The 24,377-nt window shown below is 39.3% G+C and overlaps 1 protein-coding gene across 4 annotated transcripts; it reads right to left on the bottom strand.

Moving 5' to 3' along the window:
- On the bottom strand, positions 1-20,388 carry copz2 (COPI coat complex subunit zeta 2). Of its 4 annotated transcripts, XR_012596546.1 has the most exons (11): positions 20,234-20,388; positions 15,080-15,148; positions 14,004-14,088; positions 12,850-12,941; positions 8,428-8,483; positions 6,248-6,325; positions 5,932-5,983; positions 5,599-5,727; positions 4,581-4,619; positions 3,867-3,899; positions 1-1,207 (listed from the first exon to the last, which is right to left on the bottom strand). XR_012596546.1 is itself a non-coding variant. In XM_074655190.1 (10 exons), exons 1-10 carry the CDS (start codon positions 20,249-20,251, stop codon positions 1,160-1,162), a joined length of 570 nt encoding a protein of 189 aa, XP_074511291.1. In that variant the 5' UTR covers positions 20,252-20,388; the 3' UTR covers positions 1-1,159. The 4 variants fall into 4 exon arrangements, 2 of the variants coding, with proteins under 2 accessions (XP_074511291.1, XP_074511292.1); XR_012596545.1 differs by lacking the exon at positions 3,867-3,899; XM_074655190.1 differs by lacking the exon at positions 5,599-5,727.
- Positions 20,389-24,377: the final 3,989 nt, after the last annotated feature.

Here is a 24,377-nt window from a genome sequence, read left to right as displayed (position 1 = left end):
TCAAGGACAAATGTTTTATTATCAGTTTCACAAAATGTTGGACAGACAAAACGTCCCACATCAGGCTAAATGTTTTAAACAACATCCAAATGTAAACAAAATGTCTTTGGCTTTTTCATCTTTTAAACTAAGAAAATATTTAATATCTATTAACATCTTTAACTCTCAGAAAATAGACATTATTCTTTATAATATTTCATAATCTTCAAGGTCCCTTTGACTCCTAAAATCAAATTATATGTACAGATACTAATTTAACCTTCATGAGACAATTCCACTTTAAGGAAAATAAGGGTTTTACTGACAGTGCAGACGTAACATCTTACACCTCTTCTTACACATGGTGCTAACATTGTTTAGTGTCATAAGGTGCCATTACATTCCTTTAAATAAGCTTTACAACACACATGTACCAGGTACTTCATTTAAGGAGCACAGTCTGAAAAAACTTTATTAAACTGAGCAATTCAGTGCACAAATGTCAGTGTGTGAATTTAAAACCACCCTTGTTAACTGACATGGTTTAAATGATAACTCCATTTTCTTGTTATGTCATATTCAGTTTTTTAGCTTTAATTAGCAGATATTTGCTGCAGCAGTGTGTGTTTTTCTGTGTCTCATTTTCTGATATGACATGAATGTAAATTTCCTAAAATATTTTTTTCAAAAATGATTAGCATAATGTAACGTTTTTTTGGGGAAAAGTTCTTCATCTATAAAACAGTGTAATTTTCAAATTTGACACATCAGCAATATGCAAAAATAAATCCCACAGTCAGATTCGGTTTACGGTAAATAAGAGTGGAAGATCCTGCTCCACCAAAATAAAAGCAATAGATTATTAATCACTAATCAGTTTTCCAGTATTTTCATAGTTTGGTTCTTAATTACCTTAATTTTCCTGATGTCATTTGGCCTGTTAAATGTCAAATCTATATGAATATGAATTATAGCATCACTCTCAAAACCAAATAAATTAATTGCAATGTAACAAAATGCCATTACACATAGAAATAAAATCCTATTACTGGCTGATTAATTGCTATATAAAGCAGCCTAGATTGTAATGACTCTCCCTTTAGTCTGTTACTATATAAAAAAAAAATAGTAATGTTCTCTAGATGTTCTTCTTGAGAATCCTAAATGAGTCTGGTCAGAGTCATTTCAGTATGGACCATTTGATCTGCTCCTTGGCCGACTGCAGAACCTGGAAAACAGAAAAAAATAACAAGATTTAGCGTGATGTAATGAAGCAAAAACAGAAGTCAAAAATATAAAACATTAAGAACACATAAACCCCATTAAATATGAAATAAAATACAGTATATTTACTTATATTTTAGCCTTATATCATCGTGAGGCCATGTACAGTAACTCATTAAAACCTGCTTTTTGTTTTGAAGACCCTTCATGCTCAGCTCAGAAAAACTGAAATAAATGTTTGTTTTATTGATTGTTTTTTTCTGTGATAATCATTTTGATGATAAAAAATAAATGTTTGGAGTCAGTGCTGTCATTTCTTGTATAGTGCTGCAGTACCACCGTTCACCCACTAGGTGTCAGACTGAGCACATGTTCAGACAACTGAGCCTCTGTGTGGAGCTCCATGGCGCCATGTTGAAAGAGGGATAGGGGCCGTGTTAAAACTAGGGCTGTCAATCGAATGAAAGATTCATTCACGATTAATCGCATGGATTTATGCATATATATGTGTATATATTTATTAATGTATATCAATTAAAAACACAAACCAAAGACAAATATTGTCCAGAAACCCTCACAGGTACTGCATTTAGCATTAAAAATATGCTCAGATCATAACATGGCACACTGCAGCCCAACAGGCAACAACAGCTGTCAGTGTGTCAGTGTGCTGACTTGACTATGACTTACCCCAAACTGCATGTGATTATCATAAAGTGGGCATGTCTGTAAAGGGGAGACTTGTGGGTACCCATAGAACCCATTTTTATTCACATATCTGGAGGTCAGAGGACAAGGGACCCCTTAGAGTGTTATTTAACCTCCTTCATGACAAGCTATTATGACGTGGTTGGTACCAATGGATTCATTAGGTTCTCTAGTTTCATGATACCAGTATCTTCACTCTAGCTTTGAAACCACCTAAAAGTCGCAAGTTGCGTTAATGCGTTAAAGAAATTAGTGAAATTAGCGTTATTATTGGGTTAACTTTGACAGCCCTAATTAAAACACAACACAATATATTGTTTGTGAAATGTTTACAGGAACTATTTATCAAAAACTCTGTAATTATGGGCCAAATTGACGTCCAATTGTCAGCCTCGTGTTTATGTACGTTGATCATTAAAATGATCATTTGATCAACGACTACACGTGTACAGACTAACCCCATTCTGAAAGCAAATCATTTGCTTACATGTCACACAGAAACAAGTAAAAAAAACAATCGTAGGAGAGAAGAATCTATTTTTACACTTTTAACGGCTGAATTCTTTCATCTGAGTGAAGTTCCCTACGGGATTAAATAAAGTTTTATCTATTTTTTTCTGAACCAGTGGTCACACAAGTGTGTTCTGATATCAACATTCACGTTTTTTTTACACAGCAAAGTGACATGATGTGTGAAATGAAAGACGGATCGATTTTTGACATGGAATGAAAAATATCTAAAATACAAAGAAGACTTTTGAGCTCATTATGAACGTAGCAGAGGAGCCTTGTGTTTTCTTTTAGTGTTAAAATGTGTCGTGTGTTTGTTTCCTCCCCGTTGGTCTTTTCATGATCAACATTACAGTTTGTATAGTCCTCCATCCCTCCAACATCAATCAAGACTTCACTTCTGCACTGAGGTTGTAGTTCCTCATCTTAACTGCAGGGGGCACATGGAGCTCAGATAACGGTCACTGCAGTGGGATCCTGGGAAATGCAGTCATATCAGCCCCATATGGAGTGTTCTACTGCTGCTTGTGCCTCTTACTGTATAACAGGTGCACACAGTGTTGTAGTATAATATGATGATATATATTTTTCTTCATTATGGATACTACTTTTACTTTTGACATTTTGCTGATAATACTTTACTAAAGGGACATATCGAATGAAGAACTGTACTTGTAATGGAGTATTTTTTTTCTTTTTGCTTAAAGGGTAACTTCGGTATTTTTCAACCTGGGCCCTATTTTCCAAGGGACCAATAGGGACAACAATTTCTGAAATTGATTCGGTATTGAGGGAAAACGCTAACGTATACAACGATATGTAAACTAAAAGTGCTTGTTTTGGCCACTGACTCAGGCTCAGATTGTTATCATAAGTGTCTGCCAACATTATGAACCATTATTATTACTAGTTAAATAATTATTTTATTATTTACACAGATCACAGCCTTTGTCTGAGCATTTAAGTATTCTGGAAATGTTTGCAGTTAAAGAGCAGATTCAGAAAACATTTAAATGTTTCAATAATTATATTTGTTCACAGAAAAAAGTTATGATGAACAGTTTACTAATTATTTTACAAAAAGGACGTGAATGTTGTATTGATAAATTACAGCCTTATTGTACAGCTTCGAGCACTGCTGTACAGTAAATTGAAAAAGTCTTGATCTTGATCAGTCTAATTACATATCGGGAGCAAACATGACTAATAAATGACCACTTTTTAGCTTGTATCTGATGTTTTGTGTGACATGTACATATAGATATGGAAGGAATACAATTCTAAAATCAATTTCCTTGACCTTTGTAACGTTCTGACAGTGCAGTGCAGTGCTCCAGTGTTGACTATATCATGTTATGGTAGACTATTCTCACAGTGCTACAGTAGAATAAGCTGTGTGGTGCCGTGTAGGGCTGGTGTTAGAACAGTTAGTAGTAGAGACTTACGTTAGTGGTCAGCGCCAGTTTCTCTGTTATGTGCTGTCAGGGGTTAAAGCAGCAGAAAAAGAAAAGCTTAGAGCATGAGCGTGAGTAGACACACACACACAGACACACGTCCAACATGTTCATTCCTGCACACAAGCAAGAAGCAGCTAAAGAAGAAATCAGAAAACACTCCTGTTTTAGAATGCTGTTAAAATAAATCCAATCTGTATGTCAGGAGAGCTCTCTGATCATCCATCCATCCATCCATCTCTGATCAGCGATGTAGTTTTACATCTGTCCAGTATTTAGAGAGCTACGGTGCTTTAGAGGATGTTAATGCATTTATTTATCCATCAATCCATTCATTCACAGTTGAGCCTGTTAGTGCTGTACAGTGCTTTGGAGCTGAAGCCAGGCTAGCTGCTACCTTAACATGCGAGGAGAGCTAAAGCGTTAGTATGCATGTTAAGGTAGCAGCTGGCTTGGCTGCTACCTTAACATGTGCAACATGTGCAACCAGCATTGTGGGTCTGTATGAGTGGTGGTGTATAACTGTACCTGCAGGTATCCATACGATTATGTTTGTGTTAAATGTTGTTATGTATTATGAAACATAATAAGGTGCATAAAGTATTGCTATCTACAATCTGTGTGTCTCTGTACATGTATGTATGTGCGTATGAAACATGCACGCGTGCACACATTCAGTGTCATTTAAGTGTACGTGTGCGTTACCTGGGCCACGCTTTGTTCAGATAATGGGTTGTCATCCGCCTGTAAAACAAAATGACATCATTGAGTTGTCAAGTGAAGAATGCTTAAATCATGCAAACTACTTAATATACACACACACACACACACACACACACACACAATACAAAAGCAGAGCACTGCAAACACCAATGGATCTGTATAATGTAGATAAGTGACATTCAGTACACGCTGGTTAACTGATTAGCTCAGCCAATCACAACTCATATTAGATTTATAGCCATGCTGGTGGCTCTAGGGCTGGAAATGTTGGTCTGTCTGTCAGTCCCTCCAATAGTAACACAGAGCTCCAGGCTCGGAGGCTTCGGAGGCTCCGGCAGCTCTGGTGCTGAGGACCCATCTCCATTGCCAAATCACCTGTTTTATCACGCTTATCGTTGATAAACAAAGTGGTCTACTGAGCATATATTTAATACGTCGTATCACATCCACGCCGCATGACTTCCACCAATAACATCGAGGTCAACAATACAACCTCAATACTTTGACATGACATGCTTTTGTATCCTGATGATTGATCGTATCCTGATGATTGATCGTGTCATGATGATTGATCGTAACCTGATCATTGATCGTATCACGATGATCGTCTCTGGTGTACACAATTTCAGACGTCACTTCCTTTTCCAAGCTCCAAGGAGGAGCTGGGGCCAAACCTGGAGCTCTGCAGCTTACTTAGACCTGGACAACTATTGGATGGTCTGCCGTGACATTTTGTACACACAACTGTGGTCCCCAGAGGATGCCGTAAAATGACTTTGGTGATCCCGACTTTTCCTCCTAGTGCCACCAGCAGGTCATAGTTTTAAAATATAGAACAATGCCAGCGTTATACTTTAAGCCTCTCTGTTAGTCAGCATGCTCTATCACCATGCATTTACCTCATCTGTCTCGCCCATCCCTCCTCCGTCCCTTCACTGTCTCTATCTCACTCATTCATTCTCTCTCTCTTTCACAATCTTTCTCCTCATCTCTCTCTCACCCTCAGTTTGTCTGTCTGTCTGTCTGTCTGTCTGTCTGTCTACAGCAGCTGGCTCTTGTCTGCTTGTCCCTCTACATTACCGGTGATGTAATCAAACAGGACGAAGCCATAGGCTTGCTCTGACATTAGCTGACACCAATCAGAAGAGGAGAAACAGAGAGGAGAGAAAGAAAGGTAAAGCAGGTAAGAGTAGGCAGGATGCTGATGAGAAAAGCTGTGGGAGGCTACAGTATCGTTCTCAACAGGCCAAACAGCCGCTTCACAATATAACATTTGTTTTCCAATGATTCAAATCAATGATGATTGGGAATGACTGACTGACAGTCATCTTACCCTGTAGTTGACCTTCTGTAGGACCTGCTGGGGGTCACTCTCCAGAATCACCCTGGCAACAGGAGGAAAAAAAACATCCAATCAGGATTGAGTACAGCACAAGCAGGATATTTCTGGGATTATTTTCTGACATTTTATAGACTAAACAATTATTAAAAAAAAATTAATAACAGATTTATCAAGACTAAGAACAACTGTGAGCTAGTTCATATGTAAACTAGTTTGAATGGACTGTTAATTGACACAAAGTTTGGGTTGCAGTTGATCTTATAGATGGAAAAATGTGCACATATTGTTCTTCTTAATTCTCTCTTACCCGCCATCAATGATTTCATCCACAACCAGGAACACTCCTTCCATGTTGTCCAGTAAACACCTCCGCTCAACATTTTTCCTGCAGACAAAAAGACAACACTCCATAAATAATCACAATTTCTACATTTACTTAAAGGAGCATTTTGACATTTTGGGAAATGCGGTTATTCCCTTTTAGTCTTGTCTCAAATTAGATGAGAAGATCGATGCTGGAGCCGGGAGACGGTTAGCGTAGCTTAGCAAAAAGACTAAAGGCAGAGGGGAACAAGCTAGCCGGACTCCAAAAGTCAAAGATACACCTCTAAATACCAGGAATGAACAGCTCTTATCCTGTTTGTTTTACAAATGAAAACATTATGATTTATGGTTTTAGTGGGATTTGGTGGAACTAATTCTACTTTACAGATTTTACACAAAGGGGAAAAGAAAAGTGTCGGTTAGTACTGGATTGATACTCAGTATCGGCTCATTCCTTGAGTTTGGGTATTGGAAATCATTGGAGAAAAAGTCAGATGAGTGCAAGAAACAGATCCAATATGCAACTCCCTTTAAAACCACAAATTGTCATTTTACAGGTCTGTTTATGTACAGATTAAATAAGGACAAACAACATATTAATTAGAAAAAATTGCAGGTGTTGGCAAGGATTATATTCAGGATGCACCGATTGCAAAATCGATGCAAAAATACCGATATTTTGTTGTTGTTTATTCCCCCTTTGGTGCTAGGGAAACAAAGACATCTTCATTATAAAAAAAAAAAATACTGAACCGTCTTCACTTTAAAAGTGATTCAGCCCTTCATTCATATCTTGAATGAACACAAATTAAATCCTACAAATTTATGAAACAAGCTTTAAAATAACCTTTTTTCACATAAAAAAAAAATAACTGCTTCAAAAGCCCCTTTAGCCTGTATACAACTCAATGAGAGGAATTTATTACCTAGCCCAACAAATAAAATAAATGTAATTAAATCAGCTTACGACACAACATTTAGCCGGCACAAAATGAACTCAACACAACACAAACACTGGCCACTGCCATCGGAGAATGTCATTTTATTTGCCGATCAGTCTCCGAAGTCGATTTACCGATGTTCGGGCGACAAATCGGTGCATCCCTAGATTTTCTGTTGACTATGGATAAACCCAGGCTAGCTTTCAGTCCAGAATGGTGGAAGCTGGGTGCTGATGTTGCAATATAACGACCAGTTGATTTTCACTTCTTAAGGCAGGAAGTGCTAAAATTCTAACTAATTTCTGGGTTTTAGGACTCATTTCTGCAGCACTGTATTTCCCAGAATATCAAACTGTTCCTTTAATATCACAGTCCATCCATCAGGTCCCCAATTGAACAAAAATTGTAATTAAAATGTAACGTCTACTTTAATAGGTTACAACAATGCCTGTTTCCTAAGAATTTGTAAAGAGTACACCATGTGGAAACAATAGGTCTACCATTATTAACAGGCCTACATGGAGAACCTTCACTGATGTTCTACTGCACCGCTGTGATCTGGACATTTCCATTTACAATTTAGAATAGCCTATAATCTCTCATACTGTATAATAATATAATCTCTCAATGTCTCTGTCGCTCACACTCTGCATTACTACTGCATCGGTTCCCATAGCAACCACATCCGCCGCGGTTTGGCTGATAATGTTGCAGTCAACAATGAGGGATCCTGGTCTGCAACACACACACACACACACACACGCACGCGCACAGATGGCTTTGTAAACTAATCTTTCTGAAATGTTAAATAATTATCGAAAAATGAGGACTAGGTGTCTTCATGTCATCATTCACCTGCCTGGTTTGTCAAACATTATTGTTCCTGATTCCCTTTAAGGTAACCTGAGAGGCTCTGGTGGAGGGATGGTAGCGTTAGTGTGGATTACCATTAGCGCTGATGACACTGAGGCTGTATGCATGACAATACTTTAATATCATATCTCCTGTAACCTTTTTTAAAAGGGGACATGTCGTGAAAAACTCACTGTCTAGGTGCTTGTGCTCATACATCTGGCTATCTGGAGTTCCTACCAACCGACAAACTGTGAAATCAGACAACCTGTCAGTTTATAGAGGGCTGTCTAGATCAGAAAACATGTGATTCAACAAGGAGGCAACAGGATACAGCATGTCCCTTTTGAGACTCGATGAGAGAACATACCTGAGGATCTGACTGAGGGACTCAAACAGGCAGTTCAGTACCGACATCAGCATGAGCTAGAAAGAATAACAAAAAAAAAATAGCATTTGATTTTGAAGGTGCATTAATCCGTTTCATCATGGTCACTTGGGGGCAAAATTCAAAGTAAAAAAAAAAAAAACAAGCTAAAAATTACACCCATAATTTGATATGGCGTGTTAGCAAACCATTGCCTGTATACATATCCAGCACACAGAGCAACATTTATGGAGGACAGAACCAACCAAAATACAAAATAAATGAATAATTTTAATAAATTACTCTGATTAAATGATAAATAAATAAATATGTCATTAAAATATGTGACATAAATTGATATCTGTTTTAATTTGCTTCTTTATTTATTTATCTTTGTATTAATTCCCTTATTTATTTACTCTTCTGTTCATTTAATATTTATTTATTTTTTATTTACTTATTTTTGCTTTTATTTTTTTTATTATTTTGCATTTGTTTATTTTTCATTTATTTATTAATTTTTGCATTTATTTATTTATGCACAATTTTCCCTTTGCATTCCACCCCTTATTTATTTCTGTATACTTTTCTTTATACATTTCTTCACACATTTCTTCATGCATTTCTGTCTCATTATGCAAAATGAGGGGGCTGTCACTCAACTTGTGTCATGGGTCAGGGTCCATAAATAAATACATTTAATAATTAATTAATAAAAAAATAAATATAACATAAATCCAAAAATAAATAAAAATAAAAATAAAAAAATAAAAAAATAAAAAATAAATAAATGCAAAACTAAATAAATAAATGTAAAAAACAATAAAATAAATACATAAATAAATAAAAGGGAAAATTGAACACAAATACAACACTGACATATTATCAGTAGTAACGGCTAACATGCTAGCACACTCATTCCAGCTCTGTTTTGGTCTCCACCAACTCCTGAGGGAAATATCTGTCCCTTTAACTGCTAAATGCTCCATTTGTCAGTCTGCTGTTCTGTGCTGGGCAGATATTGTACGGTAGGGTGGGGGTCAGGCTCATGGACTACAGGGGTTCATCAGAGCTCTTTCATTGAAAACAGCTGGCTTTAAGAATTTCTTAACAGGCGAAGCTGCCAAGTCGTGTTTTTGCATGAAGTCTAGAAAAGCCCTACCACTTTTCTTCTTCAGCTATATTTAGCATCACTGCCAGGCTACTTAAAGTCACATTTTCAATCCCTCTAATCTCATGTAGCGAGAGCATCTCTTCATAGGGGGAAAATACTCCAATAAATACTGTATGTCTTACTGGGATAATTTAGCCTTCAAGAGGCAGTCCTTTGATTGCCTATGAGCTTATAAATGCCACCTGCCGGTCATTTAAGTTTATTAGTTGTTTTTTTTACTTTAAAAGGTTGACTATCTTCACATCTACACACTGTAACAAGAACTATCCTTTAAAATACCCTTAATTAATTCTTAATTCACCCCTGAAGATGCACTAAGCACCTCCATCTCAAGTAGTTTGCTGTGGTAAAGAGGGCAGTAATTGGTCGATGAATTTTAAAAGGTGACACCAAACCCTTCATTTCAAAAATACTGACTTTCCCCTTAATTTTATTCCTCATTCATTTAAAATGTTTGACATGTGTATTAATTATCAACTGAAGGGGTTATTAATGTTGGGACTTCACTATAGTTTACATTACGGGTTGTTGATGTTACTCTAAGGGATTCTTACTCAGTATTCAGGTATTTTAATAGGTGTACTCCTAATTTGGGGGTTAATTAATTAATGAAATAAAAGATTTTTATCTATTGAGGGTTTTTAATTCGTTTTCTGCGTGGATCATGGATCGTGGATCATTACCCCTAAAAAAACATTAAAGCTGAAGTTGGTAACTTTGAGCAAATATTTTTATAAAATATATTTTTTTATGAAATGGTCACTATATCCTGACAGTAGTCCATGAGACAGATAATCTGTAAAAAAAATGCTTCGGTGTCCTCTGATATCTCCTAATGGCATTTGCAAGATTTCACAGCACCGAAGGAAAACAACCAATCAGAGCCGAGCAGTCTCTAGAGCAGCTGTTACTGCAGAGGAAGAGGCTGCAGCTTTGCTTTAGCCACGGAGCCCGTATGTACGTAGAACCTATTATGCCCTGATATCCCGATTCAGTTTTTCGTCACGTTTTTATATCGCGATATTTCGTCACACCCCTAGCACTGGCGTGTTCAGGGAGTGGCCTAGGGTGGCACGGGCCACCCCTGAAATCTGATTGGCCACCCCAAGTGCCACCCCAATATCTTGAAATATGATTGGCTATATGCCCAGTCAGAGGCGGGCCACGGCACTGAATGTAAACTGCGCTCTTGTTTAGAGTTGCAGTTCCTTCTCAAACCTGAGAGGCAGAGATGCACTAAAGTAGTATGTAGCCTGCAAAAAAAAAGGCGCGAAGAAGAAGAAGTTTGAGCAGGTGAACCTACAGGTGAAACAAACTCAGTCTATCGAAGCAACACGTCTCTGGAGCGTCGTCGTGAAAGATGTGAGTAGCCTACATTTTACTACACTTACTGTGCCTGTAGTTAAAAGCTGTAACGGTAATAAGCTAAACATTTACCCTGTCTTGTTTTATTTCTTTTTATTGTAATTGGCACAAGGCTGTCATCATCTCATCTCATTAGCAAACACTGTTTTGACTGTCAACGATGCTAAAGCTACTATTTAGCCATCTAGCCCTCCCAGTCAGCAGTGCTGCATGTGAGCGGAGTTTTTCAGCTCTAAAGCTCATTAAAACTCATTTGAGGACAACCATGCTAGACATCAAAGTGTTTACAAGCAAACACAAGAACAGGCGAATTGCACTGTTTTAACCCTCCTGTTTTCCTCAGGTCAAGGAAGGAAGAAGGGAGGGAGGAAGGACGGAATGAAGAACAGAGGAAGGACAGAGGGAGGAAAGAAAGAGAGAAGGACAGGAAGAAGGGAGGGAGGAAGGAAGCAAGGAAGGAAGGAACTGTCAAAATAGATTGTGTCTCTTGAATGGTAATACTAGGTAATACTAGAGTAACCAACACTGTAGCACATGTAAAGCTTATAATTTGTTTGGTTAAACAATTTGTTCAAAGAGGCGTATGTATTCTAAATATGTTTGCACTTTATAGGCGGAGAGTGACTGTGTTTTTTAATGTGCATTGTTTTCTTATGTTGGCTTTTGGAGTCACAGGTTATTTTGTAGCATTATTACTGTAACAAATCAGTGTTGAAACAAGATTTGTTACAAGTGATGTAAGCTTTTTTTATGCACACATAAGCTCTGGTAAGGTCAGCTATCTCTGTTGATAAAATATTCTACACGGTCTGTACCTCCAACCATTTACATTGTTGCACATGCAACGTTTTGCACAGTTTTGTCAAGTAAATATTTTGCCCAAAGAGTCTTATTTATTTTAATTTTGTTGGCACTTTATAAAGTGACTGTTTTAGAATAAGGATTTTCTTTTGTATGTAACCTACTTTGGGAATTTACAAATTATTTTGGCATTATTTAACAGTTCACTTTACAATGTTAAAACAAGATTTGTTGGTATGTGAGGAGGGATGTGACTTTTGTTTATACCTGGGAGTTCAGGTTTCTCTGTTGCTGAGAATACTACAGTAACTTACTACACTGTGGCACATGTGACAAGTTTTGTCAAGTAAATGATTTGCCCAAACAGGCTTATTTATTGTAATTTTGTTGGCACTTTATACAGTGCACTTTATACAGAAAGTGCATTGTCTTTTTTTTATGTACTGTATATCATACCTTGGAAGGTTGTTTTGAGGTTAGAATAAAGTATGGTAGTTTTCAATCACATTTGTATGTTGCCTTTTCCTGAATGTTGTGACTAGTAGGTCTATTCTTGCTTGCAGTGTTAGTAAATGAAGTAGATATGGGTTGTGGAGACAAAAATGGTAAATTAATGCTATGCCGACACCTGGGTGTGGGTGTGTATTTTCTTGTGTGTGTGTGTGTGTGTGTGTGTGTGTGTGTGTGTGTGTGTGTGCGTGCGTGCATACGTGAGTGTATATGTCTGTGCGCAGGCGCTCCTGCTCACACTTCATGCCACCCCTGCATAAGTCAGTGCCCCACTGGTGCCACCCCTATCAAAAATGTCTGGACACGCCCCTGACCCCTAGCTGGTGATGATCTATTCTTTTTTCTTATTGTCCAAAAACTGTACTTAATTTTGTCTCAGTCCCACATACACCATCCGGCTGCACCAAATGTGTATTAATTCGCCGCTGAGAACAGTGACCAACACGTAAACTATTTCCTTTTTGTTCGGTAAAATCTACACTGACCAGCTGCTTTAGGAAATGACTGAGCCTTTACTAAAACAATCTGCAGATGAACAGATATTGTTTTGGCAGAGAAATCTAAATTCACCTCACCTCGTTCTCCTGAGGGCTTCCCACCACGTAGAAGAAGAGATCTATGCTGCTCTTATAGACGATGGTCATCCCCTCCAGGAACGCTATCTCATCTACAGAGAGGAGAAGGAGAGAGGGATGAGTTCAGGCGTACCTCTCTTTTATTCACATCTTCCACTTATTTCATTTCACTGTTCAAACAGAATCCAAAAGTAGATTTAATAGAACGGCCAACAAAAAACATGACAAAGATTTATAGTGACCTTCATTCATTCAGGGAGGCTAGAAGGAAAAAAAAGATTAAGCAGAAGGGCAGAAAAGAGAAAAGGATAAAGATAGAGAAGGATGAAGGGTGAATGGATGAATGGTAGAAGGAGGAGGGAATGGGGAAGGAGAAAGGGAGGATGAGAGAAGGTGACAAAGAGAGGATGCAATAGAGAAAGGACAGACGGGGATGAAGAAAGGCAAGGAGGGAGCTGAAGGAAGGAAAGGATACGATGATAGGAGAGAAGAATAAGATATAAACCTGAGAGAGAGGGAGGAAGGAAATGAGGGGAAAGAGGAAAAAAGAAAGTGAGTAGAAGTTGTAGAATGAGGAAAGAGGGAGAGAAGGAGGTGAGGAAGGTTGAGAGAAACAGAGGGAGTGAAGGGATGCTTTAAGGAAGGGAAGAGCAGGACAAAGGGAGGATGAGGTGGGAGGGAAGGAGAGGGGATATAGCATGACATGAGAGAAGAAAGAAGAGGAGAAAAGGAGGAATGAAGGAGGAGTTTAGAACAAAAGGAGGAGTATACTGGGTGGGTGATAAGGAGGCCGGGGTCAGAGACTCAGGTATCAGCTGGCTGACTCCTACAAATCCTGAAAATCAAACTTATTCTGCAGTGCAGAAAGGTGTTCGTCATGTTTCTATATAATAAATGTGCTGTTGGTTTAAACATTAATAGAAAATACAAAAGTCACAATGTTAAAGATTTCCACACTAACTTTTACTGTAGCATGGTTTGGCTCCATTAGCGGAGACCAGGCTATAAAACCCGCTTCAGGCTGGTATCACATACAGGTGTTGGGCTACTGGGAGGTAGACTGTGTACCAGGTGACACAGGAGACGTGTGTGAGTGTTCAGTACAATAGAGAGGGAGGGCCACCACAACCGAAACACAGAGCAGAGCTACTTACTGTCGCCTTTGTGTGTCTTGTTGAAAATGTTCTTCTCAAAGTTCTTCTGTTCCTTCATGGAGGGGTAGAGCTCAGGGTCATAGTACTGAAACAGACACAGACATCAGACGCTGGATGAATCAGCTGGCTTTCATTCCTTTCAGGGCTGTTCCTACTAGAACTGATGGTACTGTAAGGAGGTACTGATAAAAGGGGCTGTCAATCAATTCAAATATTTAATCGCACATTTTTTTCTCTGTTCAAAATGTACCTTCAAGGGAGATTTGTCAATTATTTAATACTCTTATCAATATGGGAGTGGACAAATATGCTTGCTTTATGCAAATGTATGTATATATTTATTATTGGAAATCAATTAACAACACAAAACAATGACAGATATTGTCCAGAAACCCTCACAGGTACTGCATTTAGCATAAAAAATATGCATTAAATGCGCATAAATGCGTATCTAAATAAATGCGTTAGTGGCACCAAAACAAATTTGCGTTATTGTGTTATTATCGCAGCCCTAGTTGACAAGTTTTCTTCTGAGTGTCGTAGTGAAAGAGGACTCAAGTTGATTCCCAAATCAAAAGATTTAAACATTATGGCCGTTCCTACACAGTTCTCCAACCATGTGTTATAGGCTATATGTAGCTACATACTTCTGAGACATTATACCTGGCCCGAACAAAAACAAACTAAAAATAAAAATAAACTAACCCTTTCTGAAAAACTGAAACTAAAAACAAGCAAAAAAGAAATTCCGATGGACGCCCTTCCTCATTTTCTGCATTGAGATAACAAATGAACAAATAAATAAATTGTAGAAAGACTGACGAAACACTTTTAAGCCAACAATATCAGGGACCAATTGTTTATTCATATTATAATAAATACAGTCTTAATACCATTGTGATGTCTGATGTGTGTTGCGGTTTACGGGGCTAGGGTTAGGGTTCTGGAGGCCGCCATGGGCCACTAAAAGGGCTAGACGTTTGCTCTGGATGGTCAGCAGTAAATTAAGCTATAGGGTTAATGTGCAGTTAATGGGCTAAAACTATGAGATCACTGGTGTGGTGCTTTAACCTTACCTTTGACAGAAGTCTGTTTCCATCATTGTCAAGAATGAAAAGAGCTTTGACTGTGTAGAGGGAGGGTTCCTGCAACAAGAAACACAGAACATCTTAAATATCTGAGCTTTGCCGAGTCGCCTCGGGAGAACACCTAGAGGTCTACTTCATAACGCCCCAGCTACAGTCAAAGCCACTCCTCCCACACCTCACCAGTGAGTTGAATCAACCTTAACTATCCAGATAAAGCCGGCTTTTCCAGCAACACCCTGAACACACATGAGACGCCCAGTCCAACCAGTTTCCACATTCATGTATTATCTCTAAAGACTTTTGTGCTTTTCTTTTGTTTGGTCATCCAGCTCTGTTTTACACTCTCATTCCAGATATGGAAATGACCAAAGACATTATCCATTCTCCTGCTCATAACATCCATCCATCCATTCATCCATCCATTCATCCATCCATCCGTCTATCCATCCAGCCATCCGTCCATCTATCCGTCTACCCATCCATCTATCCGTCCGTCCATCCGTCTGTCCATCCAATCATCCATCTATCTGTCTATCCTTCCATCTATCCGTCCGTCCATCCGTCTGTCTGTCCATCCGTCCGTATGTTCATCTATCCGTCAATCCATCCATTCATACGTCCATCCATCCACCCGTTCATCCATTCGTCCATCCGTCCATCCATTCGTCTGTCCGTCCATCAATCCGTCCATTCATCCAACCCTTCATTCATCCATCCACCCGTCCATCCATTCATCCGTCCGTCAATCCGTTCATCCGTTCGTCCATTCATCCATCCGTCCATTCGTCCATCCATCCGTCCATCCATCCATTTTTCCGTCCCTGCGAAGACTTTTCAGACCCGAGACAAAGTTCTGTTATGCACTGACTAGCATAGATTCACAGTCAGAGTGTATCACAGAACTTAGACCAGGAACTTACAAAATCCACTGTCCAATTTTCCCAACTCGCATTACCATGGTTACAGGAGGATGAAGATGATGAGGACAAAGACGTATTTGGATTAATCACCTTTCGTTTCAGGTCTTATATTGGCTAAACAGTGTTTACGTGGGTATACAATCACTTTTTGTGATAGAGAAATAATTATTTTGTGTTCTTCATTCATAGTGACCTTAACTACCTGCCTAGAGATCACAGAACATGAACTCAGTATCTCAGACTTTAGTCCAGTGTGAGTCTTCAGCCACGCTAACGGCTCTGTGATGCTTCACTTAGGCATGATGGTTCTTTGAGCTAAATGCTAAATGAAATGAGTTCAATGATTGAACTCGGCGGGTTAGGGACGGCCACTCGGTGTGGGAGGATCCCCTCGCGGGACCTCTCCCCGGTGCTGGCTGGACCCCGCCGGGTGCATTTTATCCGAGGCAGTCGGTTGGCGTGGAAAGGCTCGGGGCGAGGATAGCTCGGGGCAAGGATGGCTCTCAGCTTCGCGGCCGCGAGCTTTACAGCACACCTCCGCCGGACAAAGTGCTTGCTTTTGTGGTCCTGGTAGTCTCAAAGACATTTGTGGCCCTGGTACTCCATACTCTGACACTTTGTTATTTTCTTTTTTTTTAAAGACCATACATTTTTTTACAGAAAAAGAATACATATACACATGATATTACAATCATAAAAATACAATACAAAAACAGTGATGTGAATCCTGAACACAAAACCGTTGAAAAACAGTTTAACGGTCTAACTCCACAATCCAGTACAACAATTTTCACAGTCTTTTCACATGTTTTCGGTAATTATTTTCCAACATTTAAAATGTGTTGAGAAACAAATCTCTGAATTGCCTTCACACGGCCTTTAAGAGAGTTAAAAGAGAGCTTGTTTTACTCCCTGTTAGTCACTCTGGATCAACATGACAAGCTAAATGCCTAAAATGTAAAAAATTGCCTTTTTGGTTTAAACACAATGATTTTCTGTGGAGTGTATATGTTTAGAAGGAGGTCACAGATTCAGACAAAACCAGAGGACCAATTTAGATGTCTGGAGACGGCTCACTATAAACAAAATCAAAGCTTCTTGTAATTTGGACTTGGCAGTTTTCTAAACTGCAATTTTGATTTTTACCACATTATGGAAACAATGCACAACCAGGACATTCTAGGTATTTAGCTGATACTGAGATAAAGAATACGAGATGGTAGCAGAGACCTGTTTCAGTTTCTTCAACAATAGCCTCCATAAAAGCATATTACATCCATTATCTGTAACCGCTTATCCCATTTGGAGTCGTGGAGCCCAGCTGACATTGGGTGAAGGCGGGGTACACCCTGGACAGGTCTCCAGACTATCACAGGACTGACACATAGAGACAGACAACCATTCACACTCACATTCACATCTACGGGATATTTAGAGTCAACAATGAACATAACGTGCATGTCTTTGGACTGTGGGAGGAAACCTGAGAACCCGGAGAAAACCCACGCTAACACGGGGAGAACATGTAAACTCCACTCAGAAGGACCCCAAGCGGGGTTTGAACCTGCGACCCACTTGCTGTGTACAGGATTACAGCAGCTACAGGTGACGGCCCTTTTCCAGCCCTTTTTCAGAGCTCATAAGTAATGGATCACTGTCGGGGTGTAAAGACCATTTCAACAAATATAACAAATAGTGTATACTGGATAACATCGTCAACCCTGCCTTTATGATCCATGAATTTGAAGTTTTGAATGCATGACCTTTACTTGTAATGGAATATTTGTACTAAATGGTCAAAAGTACAAAGAGGCCGAGAGAAGGAATATGAGAAAGACACATGCACCAAAAAGAACAAGCAAGAGATTGAGAAAGAGCAGTGGTGGAAGAAGTACTTAAATCTCAAATATATACAGAAATTCCTATATACACTTATAATATAGGTAGGGATGCACCGATACCACTTTTTTTCAGACCGAGTACAAGTACAAGTACTTACATTTGGATACTCGCCGATACTGAGTATCAATACGAGTACTTCTCTGTACCAAAAGACCCTTGTTAACAGCCAGCTGGAGGGTGTGAACGACACACAACAGGCTGGGGAGTGACGTTGTATCGAAGCTGTTTTGCGAGTACGAGTACATGAGCACAGTATCGGACTCGATACCCGATACTGGTATCGGTATCGATGCATCCCTAAATATAGGTAAGTACCTCTCAACACATAAGAATAACATCAAGCCATTGGCTGTCATACTTTCTATATGGCTAGAGTGGAATAAAGGCGTCTCTATATCAAAAAGGATGTAGCTCAGAACAAATAGAGGAGGGATCTATACATCTGAGCCCATGAATATAAAATGAGGGAGGGAACAGCTATAACTGTTACACCTGGAGTAAGTGTCTACTATATTTGCACGGTTAACGCAAGAAACACTTTATTATGCCTAAGGATGCACCGATACCACTTTTTTTCAGAACGAGTACGAGTACAAGTACTTACATTTGGGTACTCGCCGATACTGAGTACCGATACGAGTACTTCTCTGTACCAAAAGAGCCTCGTTAACAGCCAGCTGGAGGGTGTGAGCGACACACGACCCGCATACGAGGCGGTGCGCCGCGACCGGCTCTAGGTCGAGACGACCGGCTCTAGGTCGGGTCGACCGGCTCTAGGTCGAGACGACCGGCTCTAGGTCGGGTCGACCGGCTCTAGGTCGGGTCGACCGGCTCTAGGTCGGGACGACCAGCTCTGAGTAAGGTCGACTGGGGCGGACTGTCCTCAGTGCGCCCCAGTCCGTTGTATCGGAGCACAGTATCGGACCCGATACCCGATACTGGTATCGGGTATCGGTGCATCCCTAATTATGCCTATAGAAAATCATAGGACAAGGTCATAGTGACATGAAGAAAAAAGATGTAAAACAAGGATCGCAATAACAGTCACCGTCAAAAGTCCAGTTCAACACAGGCAAAGCATCCATATCACAATACTAACACCAAACACATGACATATGATGGTTTAAATACTCATCACAGAAATGGGTTGAATTCGACTGTTTAGCTGTAAAATGAGAAAGTCCGTGACCCGGCAGCCATGTTGAGACCAGTTGATGAAATACCAAGCACCGCCCACCAGTCGGAGCAAACTTTCTCATTTTACAGCTCAATAGTACAAGATGTTCCTGAGAACATCTGAGGAGAGAAAAAGGCATTACAGTAACAGAATATCAATCATATTTGATCAGCGCTGCCTAGTTTGACCGTTTGATCGGAGTTTGCGATTGATTGACAGCTGCCTCGGTTGAATGAACAGCCAATAGGAACGCTCTCTCTCTCTAAAATGACCTGTGATTGGTCAAAGTCTCCCATCACGGGCTAGATGTTTTAAAGCCTGAAAACAGAGCCATGAGGAGGAGCAGAAGTCTAATTTTCTCTCAGAACTCTTTTATTACAATATGCTGAAAGGTTATTATGGAATAATGCCCAATGATGCCAAAAATATTCTGCATACTGCAGGTTTACTTTACATACATGTCATACATACACACAGAGAGAGAGAGAGAGAGAGAGAGAGAGAGAGAGAGAGAGAGAGAGAGAGAGAGAGAGACAGAGAGAGACAGAGAGAGAGAGAGAGAGAGAGAGAGAGAGAGAGAGAGAACGGTGGACGTGGCACCTCCTCTGCTCTACACGTCAACCGATCCGTGCACATTATGCTGAACACAAGCAGACATTTAACTAGAGACACTGCCACGCGACCTGTCCTCGTGTCCTCACATATACACATATAATAGACATATAGACTGTGTGTGTCCTGTAGTTGTGTCCTGTTGCTCTGACTGGATGAGTGGAGAGAGAGCAGCTGTTGTAATGAAGTTAAGTTAACAGTAGAAGAAGTTCTACTGTGGCTGCATGTGATACTGTTACCAGATCAGATCAGGCCTGCACGTCCACAGTCTCACAACATGATCAGGAGCACAGTGATGAATTAAGAGAAGAAATCAAACCTGTTCCTGATCTGGGATCAGTCTGCAGCCTCACCACCACCACCACCACCACTCCTCCTCCCACCACCGACACTGACATAATGCAACAAATGTCCCTGTCCTAATGAAAGCAGGACATAAATACACAGACTGCCGAGCACGTAACACCCGTCCCCCTAACTAAACTAAACGGTGTCGGTGTTCCGAGCCGGTGAAACGGCGGAGAGGCTCACCAGAGACGCGGAGTCCATCGCTGCTGCCGCCGCCGTGCTCGCTCGGTGTGTTGACGTGGACAGCTCTGAGCTGTCACACACACACACATCACCGCCGCCCGGGCGCGATCCCGCTCCCGCAGCAGCCAACCGGATAAAACCACAGGAGCGCAGCAGATGCGCGCTCCCGACAGCCTTCTTCCTCTCGCTCTCTGGTCTTTCACAATAAAAGTCTTGTTAGTGGATAGGTTAATAATGTTAAAGGATAGGTTAATAATGTTAAAGGATAGGTTAATACTGATAAAGGATAGGTTAATAATGATAAAGGATAGGTTAATAATGATAAAGGATAGGTTAATAATGGTAAAGGATAGGCTCATAATGATAAAGGATAGGTTAATAATGTTAAAGGATAGGTTAATAATGTTAAAGGATAGGTTAATACTGATAAAGGATAGGTTAATAATGATAAAGGATAGGTTAATAATGATAAAGGATAGGTTAATAATGATAAAGGATAGGTTAATAATGGTAAAGGATAGGCTCATAATGATAAAGGATAGGTTAATAATGATAAAGGATAGGTTAATAATGGTAAAGGATAGGCTCATAATGATAAAGGATAGGTTAATAATGTTAAAGGATAGGTTAATAATGTTAAAGGATAGGTTAATACTGATAAAGGATAGGTTAATAATGATACAGGATAGGTTAATAATGATAAAGGATAGGTTAATAATGGTAAAGGATAGGCTCATAATGTTAAAGGATAGGTTAATAATGATAAAGGATAGGTTAATAATGGTAAAGGACAGACTAATAATGCTAAAGGGTATGTTAATAATGTTAAAGGATAGGCTAATAATGTTAATAAATATGTTAATAATGTTAAAGGACAGGTTAATAATGTTAATGAATAGGTTAATAATGTTAATGAATAGGTTAATAATGTTAGTGGATAGGTTAATAATGTTAATGAATAGGTTAATAATGTTAGTGGATAGGTTAATAATGTTAATGAATAGGTTAATAATGTTAAAGGACAGGTTAATAATGTTAATGAATAGGTTAATAATGTTAGTGGATAGGTTAATAATATTAATGAATAGGTTAATAATGTTTAAGGACAGGCTAATAATGTTAATGAATAGGTTAATAATGTTAAAGGATAAGGCTGTTACATTCTGTATTTTTCACATTTTCAACAAATTCCATAAAAAGAACAAAATCACGACTCTTTGTAGGCCAAAAAGGAAGTGATCATCTCCCTGGTTCCCTCAAGCCCCCAGGAAGAGCGGCGGTCGTCGATACCGACTTTCGTAGTGGCAAAACGGCGGTACTGCAACTTCTGTGTCAGTCACGTGAGGCATTGGGCCCAAAAATACTTTTTCCCATAGACTTACATTGGGAAATAGACGTCTGTAACTCAACGGATAATTTTTTTGAGGTGAATCAACTCCCCAGTACGAACACTTTAATAGCCCTTATTTAAAAAAATATGTTTTTAAAGTTGTAAAACACACTAACAGCCGAATCCAGAGTTATTTCCCTTCCTTCGCTCATTTGAGTGAGACCGAGAGCGAGGCTCGAGCGCAAGCCGTGACGACGGCGTGACGTTAGGACCCCGTGACCAAGTCATGTGACCGAGCGGACGCTACTCCGGCAATCATCTCGGACGCTACTCCGCCAAGATCCGGGTACTTTTCCAGACGGAAGTCGAGCCATTTAGGCTTCATGCGCCAATGAGCAACTCTCATAGGAATGACCGGGGCCCCATCTCCAACGCTATATCCAGTTCTTTTAATACATCCATGGGTTCCCTCCACTAACAGGAAGTGATCAGCTCCCTGGTTCCCTCCACTAAAAGCCAATGGGATTGTTCCATTGGGTTTTGGATTATTGCAGAAAATAAACTCTGTGGCAAATAAACGTTATGATTCTGACGTTTTGTTCAGCAAGATAATCTTCACAAATCACCAAACACCACTTTATAATTTATGAAATGTGAATGTAATCACCAGAAGAACTCCACCACGGTCACATGAACGCGAGTATACACAGCGAGGCTGTAAAGGAGGACAAGTCGGTGTGATGACATTTAGTAGTCTCATTTAGCCGCTTGTTAACCTTTTTTAAGACACAAAAAGGCTTCAAAATTCATGAGTGGAGTATCCAGTATATTGATGTATTTTATGTCATAGAACAAAACATTAAAATCTCTTCAGCTGGTGTTAACCACAGACCTTATTTCAGGCATCCAACTAAAAACCCACTGACATCCAGACAAGGGAACTGGAAGTGCTAAAATGCTAATTTCTGGGTTTTAGGACTCATTCCTGTAGCACCAAAGCATACTGGGTTGCGCCGCCATTTTTGGAGAGTAGCCTACAGAGCTACGGTGGACTGTCATTATCTGTCACCGGTCTATTCATCTGTCAGCTGTCAATCGTTCATCATCAGAAATGTAAATGTAAAGTGCACACAAATAACGATGTAAAGAGAAGCTAACTGAGACAAAGGAGCCATATATTAAGAATAGATAAGTTAATGATATTGATCCTTGACAGCTTACCATTGTGTCTGACTGTATACTATATATACTACAATTTAGCTTTTGAATCTTATTCACTGTGCAGTGATATGTGTCATCTTTTGACAGTAAACAGCCAGCGGATGGCACCGTATACAGTACCCTTTATCCTCGACGTCACATTCCCATTCCCTATAGCTAATTATTATTAGCCTATTACTAAAAATATATCAGTAAGCCACACATGTTCTTTCATTACGATGAACGTGGGCACTGTAGTTTATTTTTGATTCAATCCCACATACAGTACATCTGCCATAAATGTCACTAGCGTGTTTTAATCCGCCTCTGAACATATAGTCCCCAGCAAATGCAACTATTTCTTCCTGTTTGAGTTGTGTTAGAAACCACAGTGATCATCTGTTTGTTTGCTTATTTTAAAGAAATTCTGAGGCATTTTTAAAGATTCATATCTTCAGTATAGAAACCAATGGCTTTGGGTTATGAGGGGTGGAAATAACAATAAATTCATTTATAAAAATGGAGGTGATGAAAATGCATGTGAATCGAAAATTGTGAAGTGAAGAAAAAAGCGATAAATTGTCAATTGATTTGATGAACTTGATTGACATTTTATCTGAAACAGTGTCGCTCTGATAATCAACTGTGGATTGTTCACCTCATCATTCACAACGCAATTTTTCTGTCTTCCGCCCAAAATGTAAATCAAAACCCACGCCCACTGACAAACAAAGACGAGAGTAGAGCGGGTCACTGAGTGGCATGTTTTTTGTTTTTTTTCGTTAGGCGGAAGCAACAAAAATTGCATGCAGTAAACGATAAATGTCAGTTGGGTGGTTTGGACTGAAAATGCTTATTATAATTATAGTATTTTACTGTTCAACATAGACCATTTTGGTAGAATATGAATAGAATAGAATAGAAATCGTGTTGTTTTACTTTTGTTTTTGTTATTTTTTTTGTTTTGTTTTACTGGCGTCCGCTGGTCGCTTTCAGTCCAAAATGGCGGAAGCGTAGCTCTGCTGCTGGGCGCTGATGTTAACGAACAATTGACTTTCAGATTCCACACTTCCTGTTTTTAACACCCACTTTCTATTAAACATTTGAAGGTTCAAGCTCAATGTGAAATAAGCCATGACATCATGGACCTGAACATGTATTCTTTATTATGAAGATTGACTAATTATTCAAACAATTGAAATACAGTTTTTCTCTGGAATACAGTTTGTAGGCAGTAGTTATTTTCTTTTATAATTATCTTCAATTCTATTTATTATTTAATATTTATTTATTTAGTTTTTAGTATTTATTTCTATTTATATATTTTTTTTTATTCATTAATTTTTTTAATTATTCATTTATTTATTTATTATTTACTTAACCCGCTATGAATGAGTAATATTAAGAGATATAGTGGTACAAATATTTCAGTACTATTCCCCCATTACTGCGGGATCGAACGCGCGTTCTCGATGCGCGGGCACGCGCCTCGCCAGAAACTGAGCGAGCGACACACACACACACACACACACACACACACACACGCACACACACACACACACACACACACACATCCCTAGCTTACGTCCCGTCCCCCCGCGTTGCATTCTGGTA

Source organism: Sebastes fasciatus, chromosome 13, assembly GCF_043250625.1.
Source record: "Sebastes fasciatus isolate fSebFas1 chromosome 13, fSebFas1.pri, whole genome shotgun sequence".
In the NCBI taxonomy this organism is placed as follows: domain Eukaryota; kingdom Metazoa; phylum Chordata; class Actinopteri; order Perciformes; family Sebastidae; genus Sebastes; species Sebastes fasciatus.
Note: the sequence above shows the minus strand (reverse complement) of the source record. Positions and strands in the feature narration are given on the sequence as shown.